This window comes from Hypanus sabinus, chromosome 1, assembly GCF_030144855.1.
Source record: "Hypanus sabinus isolate sHypSab1 chromosome 1, sHypSab1.hap1, whole genome shotgun sequence".
Taxonomy (NCBI): domain Eukaryota; kingdom Metazoa; phylum Chordata; class Chondrichthyes; order Myliobatiformes; family Dasyatidae; genus Hypanus; species Hypanus sabinus.
The window spans coordinates 63,399,328-63,416,371 of NC_082706.1; the positions used below are offsets into that span (position 1 = coordinate 63,399,328).

General features: G+C 43.0%; 1 protein-coding gene across 5 annotated transcripts in view; it reads left to right on the forward strand.

The window, feature by feature from the left end:
- Positions 1-17,044, forward strand: part of LOC132394392 (arf-GAP with SH3 domain, ANK repeat and PH domain-containing protein 1-like) — a 426,165-nt gene that overhangs the window by 106,403 nt on the left and 302,718 nt on the right. For all 5 annotated transcript variants that reach the window (XM_059970475.1, XM_059970494.1, XM_059970464.1 and 2 more), the window contains one exon: positions 8,914-8,986. In XM_059970475.1, the coding sequence (XP_059826458.1) occupies positions 8,914-8,986 (73 nt within the window). The remainder of the gene's footprint in view (positions 1-8,913; positions 8,987-17,044) is intronic.

Consider the following 17,044-nt stretch of genomic DNA (forward strand, 5'->3'; position numbering starts at 1 on the left):
AAGGAATGGGCCAGTTTTAATTAAACAGTCAAATGTGCATGAGTTGGAGCTCATCTTGAACTTCTCGATCACTTGCTCACTGGGCCCTTGGTCTGCGTGAAAACACACACCACCTTCCGAACGTTGCTGGCAATCCATCTCGAACAAACGGGTCTCCCACCAGGTCGTATCCTACAACCGGTTCTCTCTAGTGTCTTCTCTGTTCATCTCCCGCTGAACCAAAAAAAAAACCCCAAGACCAACCTTAGTAATTCTCACCAAAAAAACCTCCCCTTAATTCGACCGTCCTAATTAGATGGCACACACTCCTCATCATCCTTTATCTTCAACAATAACCCAAACAGGCTGACAGCAGAACAGACTGCTCTTACAGAACTGCTAAATAAAATACGTGCACATAACAATAAAAATATGAACCAGGGCATTACGCTCTGCCCCCCCCCCCCCCAGTATAGTCACGTCCTCATGACTTGCAAATAGTTTGTTAATAACACTAATTTCAAAGGATCAATGTATCGGCATCTATGTAATGACTCCCCGGCCAGTATTTCAAGCTGAAATCATAGGTAGACAATGCCGCCAAGCACCAATGGCCTGTGGCATCCAGTTTCACTGAGGTCAGGGATATAAACTAATGGGTTGTTGTCTGGCCTCACCTTGAACTTGGCACCATATAGGTAGTCACTTAACTTACCTGCCACAGCCCAATTCACTGCCAGGAACTCCAATTTGAGTGTGGGATAGTCTTGCTTGGTGGATAACTATATAACAATTACAGCACGGAAACAGGCCATCTCGGCCTTTCTAGACTGTGCCGACGCTTACACTCACCCAGTCCCACTGGCCTGCACTCAGCCCATAACCCTCCATTCCTTTCCTGTCCATATACCTATCCAATTTTACTTTAAATGACAATTCCAAACCTGCCTGTACCACTTCTACTGGAAGCTCATTCCAAACAGCTACCACTCTGAGTAAAGAAATTCCCCCTCGTGTTACCCTTTAACTTTTGCCCTAACTCTCAAATCATGTCCTCTTGTTTGAATTTCCCCTACTCTCAATGGGAAAAGCCTATCCACGTCAACTCTACCTATACCCCCCTCATTATTTTAAATACCTCTATCAAGTCCCCCCACCTCAACCTTCTACACTCCAAAGAATAAAGATGACAGATTCTGGCTGACAAACATAACAGGACTCAACCCTGTGCCCTGATCCTGATACAGAACACACCCTAAACTCTAAACAGATGTCTTGCAGAACTGGTACTTGTAGAGGGAAAGTTTCAACTCTTCAGCTTTCAGGCAGCCCAGCACCTTCAATAGCCTTGCTTCATGTTCCTCCAAGGTGGATTTGAACACTGAGATCATTCAGGTACACCAATACCTCAAGCGAGTTCATATCTCCCACCATTTTCTCCATGATACGCTGGAAAGTTGCTGGGGCTCCTGATATGCCCTGGGGCATCCTTTTGAACCGGAAGAATTCCAGTGGACATATGAATGCTGTCTTCTCTTTGTCAGCCTCACTCATGGGGATCTAGTATTCCCTGCTCCTCAAGTCCACCCCACTGAACAACTTCGCACCACTCAGGTTGGGGACTATGCCTGTTCAGAGTCCAATTGTCCATACACATTGTACCTTCTCATTTTTCTTCCTAGCCAGCACTATTGCAGACGGATAAGGGTTTATAGATTCAGTGATGACCCCAGCTTCCTTCATCTTCCGCAGATGCTGCTGACCGTCCTCCACCTCTGCAGATGCCAGTTGCCATGCCCTTTCTCTGAACTGGGTGTCCTCTGTCACTTGTATCATGTGTCGAGTACACTTGGAACAACCCACATCAAAACTCATCAGTAGTAAAGACATCTTCCGGCTTCAACGTCTTCTCTACCAACCTCTTCTTCCAACCTCCATGTCCCCCAAATTTGAATGACTCGGAGGTCAACTTTTCCCTTTTTAGAGAGAGTTTCTCCCCGGCTTGTCTCTCAGGGACACGAGACGTAACTGTCACTGGAAAGAGGTGTACCATTGGCATCCTCCACCTGAGGGTGACCTCCCGCTCCGAAGTGTTCCTGATGCTCACTGTCATCATGCTCAAGTGTACAACTGAGGGCTTCTGCAGTTCAGGCCTCACCAGTACCCCAGCAGGAAGCAGGACTCCTCTTTGTGGTGTTTCGGAGCATCCACCAAGAGGGCCTCGGCATCAGCCATTCCGGGAAATTTGGGGGTTCCCATCACTTTAGCTTACAGCCTCAGGCTGTAACACGACCGGTTTGGACTGGGTGAACCACACAGTCCCTCGTTAATGCTCATTATCCAGCCCAGTGAACCCATGCACTTCCTCAAAAGCAGCTCAGAACACAGGATGAATGGACAATGTCTTCAGGAAGCTCTCTCCAACTTTCTTCTTGCAGGCTCCCACTAGCCTCCTCACAATAGGAGTATTCATCACCACGAGAATTGAAGCTTCACCCTTCTCCACCAGCACCGGACAAACCAGCACTAATGTATCAGGGATCTCAGCTACTCCCACATCTGCCTCCAAAAACTCCAGCTTCAATGACCAGTAACCATCGTACGGATAGACCCCAGATCTCTAGCGCACTGAATAGCTTTAATGGTAAATGCGTTAAATACCGGTTGTAAAATGAAAGGTACAGCAGAGTAATCTGAGAACCTGGTTCAAGTATGGCTCGAGCATAAATACCCTCAATCCGTAGCAATACACTGGAGCTTGCCCCACCAAGCCTTATGGAATAGGGTTTTTTGCTTTAGGGTGTCCCTTGATATTTTGCTGGGAATGTGTTCTCCCTGAGACACCAGGCCATTCCCTTACTAGGTCTGTCTGCTTAGGTATGCAGGGGATCACTCTCTGAGGGGTTTTCCCATCCTTCACTCTCCGGCCTCGTGTCCCTCTTCACCACAGTTATAACAGACAATACTTGTCGCCCTCCCCCACTTCCTCGTGAAACCCTGTTCACTTGCAGCCCTCCGCTTAGTCCCTTCCCTCAGGGGATCTGACTCCCTGTTGGCTTTATTTTGTTGGGTGGCACACCTGTCGATAGCAACTGGGACATCTCAGTCCTAAACTCTGCCATGAGCTCCCTGATCATTCCGACAAGGGGACTACTACTGAGAGCTGTAACTTGCAGAGACCTCCTGTGCCTCCATCGCATTCTCCTCCTCTCTTATTTCTCTGATCAGCTGGACAAACAAGGGAGTGGGGGGCGCATCTTACGGTGACTGGCTGCCTTTCACCACTTGGTCCATTCTTAACTGTGTCACCCTAGCCATTTGAATGACACCCCCCCCCCCCCCAAATGCTGCAAGCAACTCAGCTGCCTCTCTAGCCGAAAAATGCAGGCGGGAAGATTCTCCCCCTTCTCCTGAAACGTTCTGAAACCCGGTCGTAAGCTCTATTGGGCTTCCCCTCGCGCCAAACACATTTTCTTGTGTTTACATATGTAACTTTCAGTTTGACTAGCGGCTTAATCTAGGGGATGATAGCCCCTCTGCCTGGCCAGACTGAAGAATTGGGTGGATGCTGTGCGATGTGTCCCATTACAAACCAGTACCACAAAATAACAAACTGTACACAATATGCGATTAAACAATTGAGCTTTATAATTCTTAATTTGACTATATGGTTAGTAAAGAAACAAAACCAGAAAAGGGCCCATTCTCATGAAATAATCTAATGCGCAAATGTTGGAGCTCACTCATAAGACTGTTCGTCTATCATCGACCTCCTCTGATCGTTGCTGGCCTTCGGACCCTCACTCCAGGTCCACTCTGTCCGGCAGTCTACCAGCTCTCTCCATTTGCCTCTTCTCTACTCATCTTCCCCCAGCGAAAGACCGTGAAAGCGCTGCTCCCAGACACCCAAGAAAGAACAACGTGTCACTCATTGGCTAGTGTGCCCCGTTATCTCTCGTCATAACCCAAAAATTGCTGCTACGGAGAAACCATTACCTTAGCAGTGGCACATTACAGAGAAGCCATTACATTAGCAGTGAAACCTTACAGTATGTTCACATGTAGCCTGCAGAGATAGTAAAGGGGTTCTGTGTCTTTGTGGATCTCACAATGTCAGTAGCTGTCCCTTCAAACTTTCAACCAATCACTGTCTTTTGCATCAGAGCACTGCCACTCATCCAGTGACTGAGAGTTCTGCTCCACCCAAGTCTCAAATTCCTCTTTCTTCTTGGGGAGTGGGCTTCACTCCTGAGAACATGAACATTCTCAGCTTTCTATAACTAGGACCCCCCCTCCCCCCCCCCCCCCCATTGCCTGTGCACTTTTGCCATTTATTCGCCAGGGAGTTGGGCCGATACCAACTCAGAATGCTTACCTCTCGCTGGAGGACTCATTAAACCTCCCAAATCAGACCACTCCTCCTTGTTCTGCAGAAACAACAACAACAACATGTCTTTGAAGTCTCTGCTCCTAGCTACGGGAAACTTCGCTTGTGATTCGGCACGCTCGCTTCCTTCTGGAAAGTGTTGACAACCCATGGACCCCACTCTGCTGGGGCCCCAATAGTACCAGGTAGTTCAACTGTTATTACGTCAGTGTTAGTCTGAACTAAAACAAAATCTTTGCCCGCCATTTTATCAAACCTCCACTCCACAATCGTACCTGCTCCTACTGCTTTAATGGTACTTAAAGTTTGAATTAACAGTTTGTTGGGATATGAATGTCTCCCCCACTCAATACGCATTTATTACCGGTATCCCCATGGATTCGCACCAACGCTCGACCCCTGCAGCATCCATAACCACATATCATAATCACTTTACCGGACAATAGTTTAACACAGACTTAACACACAGTGCACTGGATCAATGCTCAGGGCAATCACACAACATCCAATGAAATTGATCTTGGACGATACCCCTACAATGAAACCCCCAGTTTCCTTGGCTACGCAAGTCTAACGAAAACACTGTCCAATCCTGCCAAATTCATGCGACTGAGACGACTCTCCAGCCCCAAACCCTGATTTGTGTGGATGCTGTGTAATTTGCTGCCCTGTTATAAATTAATGTCACGAATACGATTAAAGGAATTATATTTATGAATCTTAACCTAAAGGGTTTGTAAAGAAAAGCAAAAAGAAAAGGGCCCATTTTAATTAAACAGTCAAATGTAACGTGCATATTTTGGAGTTCATTTTGAACTTCACTGTTATTTACACGCTGGGCCCTCGGTCAGTGTGAAAGCACACACCACCTTTCGAACATCGCTTTCAATCCATCTGGAACAAACGAATCTCCCTCCAGGTCATATCCTGCAACTGGTTCTCCCCACTCCCCAGTGCCTTCTCTCTTCACCTCCTGCTGAACAAAAAAAAACCCCGAAGACCAACCTTAGTGTCCCTCACCAAGAAAACCTCCCCCCAATTCTATCATCTTGATTGGATGGCACACATTCCTCATCTTCCCTTATTTTCAACAATAACCCAAGCAGGCTGACAGCAGAACAGACTGCTCTTACAGAACTGCTAAATGAAATACATACAGGATAGTAGTAAAAATATGAACCAGGGCATTACATAATTGTTCCATATTCTTCTATGCATAAAGTTGAGTAGAATATTTGCTCTTTTTCTATGGTACCTTCATTCTAAAAATGAATTCCTTCATCCGTGAATGGTGAAATCTTTAAATATATTGGTTAAAATGTAATTTATCTGCAGTGGTGGTTGCTTGTTTCTAACTATTCACAATTAAATGTTGAAAACGTGGTGGTGGAAAAGATTGATTTAGTTTGTTTGCTGGCACCTTTCTACTACTATTATTTCCAAACTGAACAGAAAGGTAAATTATGAAAATAATTAATTGAAAACTTTTCATTGTATTTGCCTCTTTGCAATAAATTGGTGTTTTGTTTTCAGCTGGTAGTTTAAATAAATGATAATCATTTAGTTGTTGGACCAGTATGTAAATATTCACAGATGCTTTAATCACATTGCTCTTCAATCTTTAGTTTTGAGCAGACCCCTTTACTTGAGCATGTGATTTATTCTTCAGCCTCTTCATTAGGAGCTTATTTTTGTGAGTTTTGCCAGCTCTGTTACATCATAATACGTCATTGACAAAATTAAGAGCAAATTCATATAACGCTCTCTCTGGTGACTCAGCATCGCATGCGTAATGGTGAAAAGGCCACCTTTAATAAGCAACACAACTCTAGGGTTGGTATGATTCAGGTTCAACCAAACAGGAAAGTTGGGATGTTCCAGGAAAGAAGATTGATTGTAAAATTATTATCCACCAGGAAATAACAGATTTATACTGGCATAAAATTACCAATATTTCAGCTTTAACGAGCAGTTGATAGAGGGCCCATTACAGTTAAATCAGTGTAAATGTGCGCATAAATGTTAGAGCTTATTTCTGTAGTATTTGGGTGTATCACTTGATTTATTGCAGTGAACCCCCATCGCCAACCATAGTTTGAACTTCCCTTGAAGAACATCATGAACAAACTGGCTAACTTAGATACTTCAGAGGTATCGGCCTTTCATACTTGGAACCATTCATTTGCCCAAGCACTCCTTGCAATGGACTCTCCCCTTCGGGTAGGGTCCTCCAAGAGTCTTCCCTTGAGCTGTTCTCATCTCCAAACAAAGGACCCTTGAACCAGACTACCATCCTTCAGAAATCTGATCCTGCTCAGTTCTCTCAAATGATCCATGGTATCCCACTGGATAGAATATTACAACAAGATAAACCCGGTTGGCTGACACAGCATTCCTAAGATAAGCAAATGGCTCCCTATCTCAAATGAAACCAAAACACTAGTCTATGAAGCTTGCTTAACAGAACACAGTGTTTTCAGAAAACTACTAAAATAAGATGCCTAACAGCATAGCAGTAGTACAATAAAACATGTCCATAACCAGGGCATTGCATTCTCCCCTCAACAACGATGGTCATGTCCTCATAACTCTGTTAGTCTTTGGAACTTATTATTATTATTTGGAACTTTGGAGCCATTATTAGCAACACAGTATTCAAATAAGTTTCGTGATCTCAGGACCCCAATCCATTTGTAAATGGAAGTAACATCTAATTATTGGGATTGACGCAACACTATTTCCCAGGTGTATCGTATGCCAGTTTATCTGGGAGTTTCCAGTCTCTCTGAGACCTCCTTATCCCATCTTCAGCTTCTTCAGCCCCAGCCTCTCCTTGTGACTATTCTGCTCACTCGGGGATAAGATCCCCTGCCTATCATTCGTACTTTTCTGTGACTCCGTTCCCACTGCCCCCAACTGAACTCAGCTTCATCTCCAATTATATTTGAGTCCACTTTCCCTTCACTCTTTTTTATCACATATGATTGTCCCTTGGTAATCCCCACTATAATTGGGTCGGGGCTGGGAGATTCAGACATCTCTTAACAGCTGTTGGGGAATTTGCATAAGGCAAAGCATACCACACTTCCATTTCCTAATCCTCTGAGTCTGTACAGTATTCAGTGGTTCATCTGGTCCCTCTTCAGGTCTTTTCACTGAAATCACACTCTTGCCAACTTGTTGCCTTTGTGCCCTCCTATGCCGAGTTCCTCTACTAGTTGTAGGTTCCATATCAGATTGTGGGTCAACATGTACTTCCTGCCCCAGGAGTAAAAGGTGATTCTGATGGAGAATTCACCAAAGACAGGACCATTCGCATCCTCTGCCCACACCAGGAAAACTGGAAAATTTGGCATCTGGCTCTCCCATACGCAAGGTGTAGAAATCCAGCAGTCAGCCAATTTATGCTTTCCTTGTAGCCCCAAATTTCTTATAAAAGCTCTCTTTTCAGGCATCAGTTGAGAGAACCTGATCTTTTGATCATATCTCCTCTTGTTCCTTTTTTTTTTGCTTGGTAGCAGAAACTGCTTCTGGCTTTTTGTAGATCTTTCCCCATGTCAGACACTTGAGATATGTTTTCTGTGGCAAGTCTTCGCTGTTGGTTCCAAAATAAAGATCTGCAGGTAATCTTGTTTCATATCCAAACATCATATAGTATGGCAAGTAGCCAGTGGCTTCATTCTGTGTACAGTTATAGCAGTGTACCTAAAGCAGTGTTGGCTCCACTTCCTCTTTTTGTTGGCGTCCAGAGTTTCAAGCATGTCTAGCAATGGTATGGTCCTTGACTTTTCGACTCCCAAGCATGCTCAGTAGCTAATCTCAGCCTTGATCACTGTGTATCCTTCTTTGGAGGCCATGATGAGCAAATTATTTCTCCTATAACACCGGCGATTGTAGATCATTTGTGGGGAAGGCTAGAGGATATCTGGTGTAGTGATCTGTGATGACTGAGGCATAATGCAACATTACTGGTATCAGGCTCTGTGGAAAGAACACATTAAATCAAGTGGTCCTGTACTTTGTAAATGAGATTATGGTGCAACTCTCTTAGGCAGCCTGTTCCTCAGAGTACACTGGATGCACAGCTTGCTGTACTCCTCAACCTCAGGCTTCAGTTGGGGCCAGTAGAACCGATCTCAGACTAATCTGTAGGTCTTGGCTCTTTATCACAACTGAAATCAAAACACTAGTCTATGAAGCTTGGTAACAGAAAACACTGCATTTGCAGAATACTGCTAAAATAAAATGTCTGACGGCATAGCAGTAGAAATACAGTAAAATATCCTTAACCATTTTGAAATTTTCTATAGGTGCTTTTAAAGTCTGTGCTGTTACAATTCAACTGTTGGATGTTATTTTACATAAATGCCTGTCACAATAGTATTTATGAACTTGCTGTCTGTAGTGAATGAAATTCAGAGGGTGGAAAACAACCTACTCCAATGCTTTTTAATATTATTAGAAGTTAGTGAAAAGGACAGTTGGGAAAAGAAAACTTATTATTCCAATAAATATTCTAATTGTTACTTCTTTGTTTCATTTTATAGACATTAGATTTGGACAAAAATGCACTACAAAAAGTAAAGAAATCGGCAAAATCAATAAACACTTCAGGTCAAGGTATGCTTCAGTACTTAACCATTTGTATTTGGAATAATGTAATAAGGAATGTATTTTTAATTGCTAAATCCCTTAAAGGATTAATTTATATACTATAATTGAAGGATTCTGTTAAAAAATTAGTATTCCTTAGGTTAAATGCATATTACTGTAGTTGAGAATGCTAGTTATAAATGTACAGTACTTGACAGAAGAGAATAAAAGGCTATTGATATTGTCATATTGTACTGTTCTGTTGGTGATTGTAATCTTTTCCCACTGCTTCCAAATAACCTCTGCAAATGCTGTGAGTGTTGGTATTCAAAGTTATTATGCATGTTATTGTAGACAACTAGACCAAGAAATCCTGATCTATTTTTGATGTGAGATTAGTGCCATCTGGACGGTTGGACCAATAAAGTCTGAGCCAGTCTTCATTACTACTGTGTTTTTGGGCATTTTTTAAAATATAGCAGTTACTTCCTACCTCCAACTGTAACCACCACTCTCACCCACAGTTGGCTATGAAAATAAGATAACAATTTGTCCAGAAATGTTTTTGGATTACCTACCATAAGCAGTGGAAATATACCCTTCTGGTGCCGATGTGGGTTTCATTGAACAGGTGTATGGGGGCTTGAAGTCTTGTGTTGAGAGGTGGATTAAATTTGGGAAAAGTAGTGAACCAATATGAACCTCAAAAGCAAAAATATTTCTCACAAACTGTACTTGAGATAGGCCAGTTTATTTCCTATTGAAGCAGTTGAATGCCTTTGAAATTTAATGTTCTGGTCTTACCGTAGTTGACCTATGGTTTTAATCACAGGGCTTCATTCATAGATTTGAAACTCCTTGACCTCTAAATGACCTAACATATTTATAGACTCAGCACTGATCACCTGGTTTTCCATGTCCTTTTCCTGATGAGTACCTTGCATCAGTATTTACCAAGTATCTCACTCACATTGTCCACTTCCAAGCAAGTACTCCCCTCTTTATCTTTGAGAGGTCCTACACTCGACTTGCTTTCCTAATTACTTTTTTTAGTTCTTTTCTGGCTTCTGTATACTCAATTGATCGTGACTTCTGTAGCTTTATATACATTTCCTTTTTCTTTTTGACTAAATTTTTTCACCCCTCTGGACATCCAACGTTCTCTTATCTTTGCATTCCCATCCTTCCTTCTAGCAGGAACATACTCTGTGTTGTTGATTTTTAAATACCCTCTATATATCTGATGTGGACTTGCCAGTAAAAAGGTGTTCGCACTTAATGCTTCTTAGTTCCTGCTTAATGCCCTTGTACTTTGCCCTCCTCCAATTTAAAACTCTCCCACAAGAACCTTATCTATAGCTATCCTGAAAATTTTGGTGGTGTGGTCGCTGTTCCCTAACTGCTCACCCACTGAAAGGTCAGTCACCAGGCCAGCCTCATTACGCAACATCATTTCTAGTAACGCCCTCCTCTTGATGGACCATCTACATATTTATTTAAGAAACCTTCCTGCATACACGAAACAAATTCTGCCCATCTAAACCCTTGCACTAAGTAGGTCCCAGTTTATACTAGGGAAGTTGAAATCCCCCATGACAACCCCATTATTTTTACACATTTCCTTGCTCTGCTTACATACCTGTTCCTCAATGGCCTGGTGGCTACGGGGGGACTGTAGTGCAATATCATCAGTGTGATTGCACCCTCCCTTTTCTTATTCTACCAAAATAGTCTCGGTGTCTGACTCCTCCATTATGTCTCCCCGAATGCATCTGTTGTATTGTCCCTGATTAGTAGTGCAACTCATTTACCTCCTCCTTTATATTTTCCAAAACTTTGAAAACCTGATACATTAATCACCCATTCCTGATTCTCTCAATCAAGTGTCCGTAATGGCCACAACGTAGTAGTTCCATGTACTGATTCATGTTCTAAGCTCATCACCCTTCCCCATGTTACTCCTAGTATTAAAATACACACACTTCAAACTATCCAACCCATCATACCTGTTACTTAGATTTTTCCTTTCGGTACTTTCCCTGGCATCTACCTTCCCTTACTGACCTGGGGCTCCAGTTCCCAGACCCCTGCAAGGCTAGTTTAAACCCTCTCGAGGAGTTTCAGCAAACCCCCTGGCCAGGTTTTGCTGGGCTTTGTTAGTTCAGCATGGCAGACGAGGGTTCAAAGTATATTTATTTTCTAAGTACGTAACTGTATATGTAACAAAATACAACACAGGGTTGGAATGGAGAACTAAAGTGAGAGACAGGCAGGATCACACTTGCTGATTGCATGAAAGGGTCTATGAAGAGGTAATTTAATCTGCATTTCGTTTCGTGAGTGTAGAGGAGATGGATGTTTTTAGCACAGTGTGCCATGTGTCACATTGGAAGAAGGGTAACTGAATTACTGCTTCATCTTGAAGGATAGTGGGTGTGGTAAGTCAAAAGCAGTGTTATATCTCCTTTTGTTCCATGGCATGGTAAACAAGAAGGAACGTTTGTTGGTGGAGAAGGACAAGCAAACTGGGATTTATAGAGGAAACAGTTCGTTTGGGGTAAGAAAAGAGAAAGGAGGGAAAGCACGGTAGTGCGGCATGGTAGTGTAGTGGTTAACACGTTGCTTTGCCACACAGGCGGCCTGGTTTCAATTGCTGAGTTTCTGCCTTCTCTCCGTGACCGCGTGGCCTTCCTATGGGTGCTCTGGTTTCCTCCCACAGTCCAAAGATGTAGTGGTTGGTTGGTTAATTTGTCAGTGTAAATTGTCCTGTGATTAGGCTTGGGTTAAATCGGGTGGAGGGGGGGTTTGCTGGGCCAGAAGGGCCTATTCCATGCTGTATCTCAATAAGCAAAATAAGTATGGAGGTGGCAGAACTTCAATGCATCGATTGTAGAGGGTACCAAGATAGATGATGATTACAAGGGGAGCTCTATCCTTGAGTGAGGTAAAGAGATGGAAATAGAAATGTTGTAAATTAAACAAGTATGATTCAAACCTTTGACAGCTCCAGTGAAGAAAACTCCTCGGATCAGGGGAATGGAATACATTTCAGAGGCTCTGATGCCAAAGAGTTTTGTTGTACAAACAAATGAAATGGTGTTAAGATACATTGCAAGACTGGGATGGAATCCGTGCAGGGAATGGGGCGCTGTAGTGAAATAGCTTTGGAAGTGTGAGCTTGTCCTTTAGCTGTTCACATCTTCTTTGATGACAACACTTTCCACAACTATGCTTCTGAGTTTTCTTTTACTTCGTGATGTCAGGCTGCTAACCATATTTATTCTATTTTCTGTAACCATCTCTTCACATCTACAACAAGTTTTGGGTTCCCTTTGACCTTGGCCAGCCTCCATGTTGTATAACCATATAATAATTACAGCACGGAAGCAGGCCATCTCGGCCCTTCTAGTCCATGCCGAATGCTTACTCTCACCTAGTCCCACTCACCTGCACTCAGCCCATAATCCTCCATTCCTTTCCTGTCCATATACCTATCCAATTTTACTTTAAATGACAATACCGAACTTGCCTCCACCACTTCTACTGGAAGCTCATTCCACACAGCTACTGCTCTCTGAGTAAAGAAGTTCTCCCTTGTGTTTCCCCTAAACTTTTGCCCCCTAACTCTCAACCCATGTCCTCTTGTTTGAATCTCCCCTAATCTCAATGGAAAAAGCCTATCCACATCAACTCTACCTATCCCCCTCATAATTTTAAATACCTCTATCAAGTCCCCCCTCAACCTTCTACGCTCCAAAAAATAAAGACCTAACTTGTTCAATCTTTCCCTGTAACTTAGGTGCTGAAACCCAGGTAACATTCTAGTAAATCTTCTCTGTACTCTCTCTATTTTTTTGACATCTTTCCTATAATTCGGTGACCAGAACTGTACACAATACTCCAAATTCGGCCTTACCAATGCCTTGTACAATTTTACCATTACATCCCAACTCCTATACTCAATGTTCTGATTTATAAAGGCCAACATACCAAAAGCTTTCTTCACTACCCTATCCACATGAGATTCCACCTTCAGGGAACTGTGCACCATTATTCTTAGATCACTCTGTTCTACTGCATTCTTCAATGCCCTACCATTTACCATGTATGTCCTATTTGGATTATTCCTACCAAAATGTAGCACCCCACACTTATCAGCATTAAACTCCATCTGCCATCTTTCAGCCCACTCTTCTAACTGGCCTAAATCCCTCTGCAAACTTTGAAAACCTACTTAAGAATGGAATTAGGAGAGCCAGAAGGGATCATGAGTAGGCCTTGGTGAACAGGACTAAGGAAAACCCAAAGGCATTCTACAGGTATGTGAAGAGCAAGAGGATGAGCCATGTGAGAATAGGACCAATCAGGTGCAATAATGGAAATGTGTGCATGGAGTTGGAGGAGGTAGTGGGAGGTACTTAATGAATACTTTGCTTAAGTATTCCCCAGAGAGAAAGACCTTGGCAATTGTAGGGATGACTTACAGCGGACTGAAATGCTTTAGTATATGGACATTGAGAAAGAAGATGTACTAGAACTTTTGAAAAGCATTAATTTAGATAAGTCACCAGGACCGGATGAGATATATCCCAGGCTACTGTGGGAAGCGAGGGAGGAGATTACAGAGCCTCTTGTGAGGATCTTTGCATCATCAATAGGAGCAGGAGAAGTACCGGAGGATTGGAGGGTTACAAGTGTTGTTCCCTTGTTCAAAAAAGGGAGTAAGAATAATCCAGGAAATTATAGACCAGTGAGTCTTATTTTAGTGGTGGGCAAGTTGTTGGAGAAGATCCTGAGAGGCAGGATTTATGAGGACATGTAGAGACAGTCTGATTAGGGATAGTCACCATGGCTTTTTCAAGGGCAGGTCGTGAACCTTACGAGTCTGACTGAATTCTTTGAGGATGTAACAAAACGCATTGATGAAGGTCGAGCAGTGGATGTAGTGTATATGGATTTCATTAAGGCATTTGATAAGGTTCCCCATGCAAGGCTCCTTCAGAAAGTAAGGGGGCATGGGATCTCAGGAGACCTTGCTTTATAGGTCCAGAATTGGCTTGCCCACAGAAGACAAAGGGTGGTTGTAGTTGGGTTGTATTCTGCATAGAATGACCAGTGGTATTCTGCAGGGATCTGTTCTGGGACCTCTCCTCTTTGTGATTTTTAGAAATGACCTGGATGAAGAAGTAGAAGGGTGTGCTAGTAAGTTTGTTGATGACACAAAGGTTGGGGATGTTGTGGATAGTCTGGAGGGTTATCAGAGGTTACAGCGGGACATTGATGGGATGGGAAACTAGGCTGAGAAGTGGCAGATGGAGTTCAATCAAGAGAAGTGTGAGGTGGTTCATTTTGGTAGGCCAAATATGATGGCAGAAGATAGCATTAATGGTAAGACTCTTGGCAGTGTGGAGGATCAGAGGGATCTTGGGGTCTGAGTTCATAGGACACTCAAAGCGGCTACGCAGGTTGACTCTGTGGTTAAGAAGGCGTATGGTGTATTGGCCTTCATCAATCGTGGGTTGAGTTTTAAGAGTCCAGAGGTAATGTTGCAGCTATATCGGACCCTGGTCAGACCCCACTTGGAGTACTGTGCTCAATTCTGGTCACCTCACTACAGGATGATGATGATGATGATGATGATGACATCGACTCAGGCCTGAGGGGCCAGCGCTGGGCATTTTCATGCCTTACAAGGCATGGAACGAAAGACTGTGTGGCGTGCCACTCCTCACTCAGACATTTCGCAGAGGGCTATGGGCTAGAGAAATTCTAGGCAATCTCTAGAGTAGGTTACATGGCCAGCACAGCATTGTGTGCCGAAGGGCCTGTAATGTGCTGTAAATTTCTGTGTTCTATGAAAATACTGGGGAAGCTCACAGGTGAGTTAGTGGTTTTGGAGATTAAGGTAGGGTTGGTAAGTTGATGACATCTTAGATCCCTGAATTTTCATAGGGAGCTTGCCTACTTCACATATCAGTTCTGTTTCTTTCTCTCAAGATGCTAACGTGGTACGCTGAATGTTTCCAGCATTCTCCTTTATTTCAGAATTCCTGTGATTGCAATGTTCCATACCCCTCTGTTCCAGCGTGTTTTGCTTTGGTTGTTTACCTCCATTTATATCTGCTTCAGCCAGACAATCTGCTATAAATACGATTCTTCGATCCCATATACTTACACCAGTGTGTCATCTGCTTTCTCTTGGGATCTCTCATATCAGAGACATTCTTTTCCCTCTCCTCCTGCTTCTCTAAGTGTTCCTGGTTCTGGAAAAATAATGCGGGTCAGGAAAACCCGGAAGTTCCCTCTCCAGCACTTGTTGTTTGAGCATGTACAGACTTTTTTATCTTGTCATTATTCCCTAAACAATACAGTATAACAACTATTTATATAGCATTTACATTGTATTATGTAATCTAGAGATGATTTAAAGTATGTGGAAGGTTATCGTTGTTCGGGAATTGAAAAAATCGGAAGTTCTCTTAGTCGGAATAGGAACATCCAGTATTATTTAGCGTCAGTTAGTCAAAAGTTTGTTTTAGTATATAATATATATTTTACCTTTCTATGCATATAAAACACTTAAGAAACATATGTATTTCAATAATTAAACCACTGAGTTGCTTAGTAATAATTGTAGCTTTCATTGGGGCAGGGCCTTCATATGTTCCATTATTCTCACTTTATCCCTTAAAATTGTTCTGATCGTTGACTGACTGTAGTCTGACACTTTTCCAATGACCGATGGCATTTTACCTGTTTCTGATCGCTTTATTATTTCCACTTTATTTTCAATTGGAACAGAAAGACTGTGGGCGGCGGGTCCTGAACTCTGCCAGGTCCTAAAGTCCACTGCACTGAGACAGATTAAATAAGAGACCTAAGCATCTGATTTTATTGGTATCCGCGGGGGCTCCTGAAATGAATCCCCCGCGGATAAGGAGAGCCAACTGTAATGCACATGAGGCTGCTTAAAAAGACCCCATGGTACTACATGAAAGATACTAGCATGGATAAAGCAGTGGCTCCTATATGTTGTGGTCAAATATCAATCTAACCCTTCCCTCCTATATAGCCCTCCATTTTTCTCACGTCCATGTGCCTATCTAAGAGTTTCTTAAATGCCACGATGTATCTGCTTCTACCACCACCCATGACAGCGTGGTGAATGGGCAAAGTTGTGGGCAATCACTTCCTGAATTCTGAAGTCTGAAACATGAGTCACAAGTGGTATTTCCATTCAGCAATGAATGTTAATGAGGTGCAATGAGATGAGATCCTCCGTTGGTCAGGGTTGACCGTGGAAGTTGTGACCTAGCTTTTTACTCTCCTCACAGCTGATGAATCCAAAGGAGCAGCAGAGACTGATAATTTGGCACCTGTGACATCACAGGAGTTGCCTGTTAGCATTGAACTCATTGTAGGCCTGTCTTGTGGACTCCAGCTCTGGATAAGTCCTCTGGATTTACTCCTGAGGTCTTCCCCACGAGTGGGTAGTCATGTGGCAGCAAAGGTTTGAGATCAGAGTTCTCTTTCTCCTAGTTGATCTGCCAACCATGGCTGTCAAGCCCCATCTGCCTGAAGTGACTGGTTTTAAAGTGCCAGTAACCTGCCTCTGTCCCTTCTCCTGTCAGTAGATATGGTCTGCCAGCCACACGTGAAGGCCAGGAGCTGGACTTGGTTGTCACAGGGTCTTTAAGACACACAGTAGTGGGAACCTATCCCCACTAATCCCCCTCCATCTGTAACAATGAACCAGGTAAAGTGCCAGGGAAGGCAAATATACCCCAAAAGGCATGTTTTCCTTTTAAGATTGCATACTCATTCTGTTCTACAAATTTGGACTGTATATTCTCTATCAGGAATTTTTTTTCTTTCATCCTCTTTCATTACTGGAAAATTGGACTGTACAGTAGCAGTTAAAGACAGCTCATTTCTACTACCTTTGCAAGGGCAAATTAGGTATTGGTAATTAAATGCTGGCTCAGGCTGGTCATCCCTTGAATGGATGTATAAAAACACAGAATTACTTTAAAATTAGCATATGCCAGTGAGAGATGATGTGTGATATAAATTTATACTGAATAA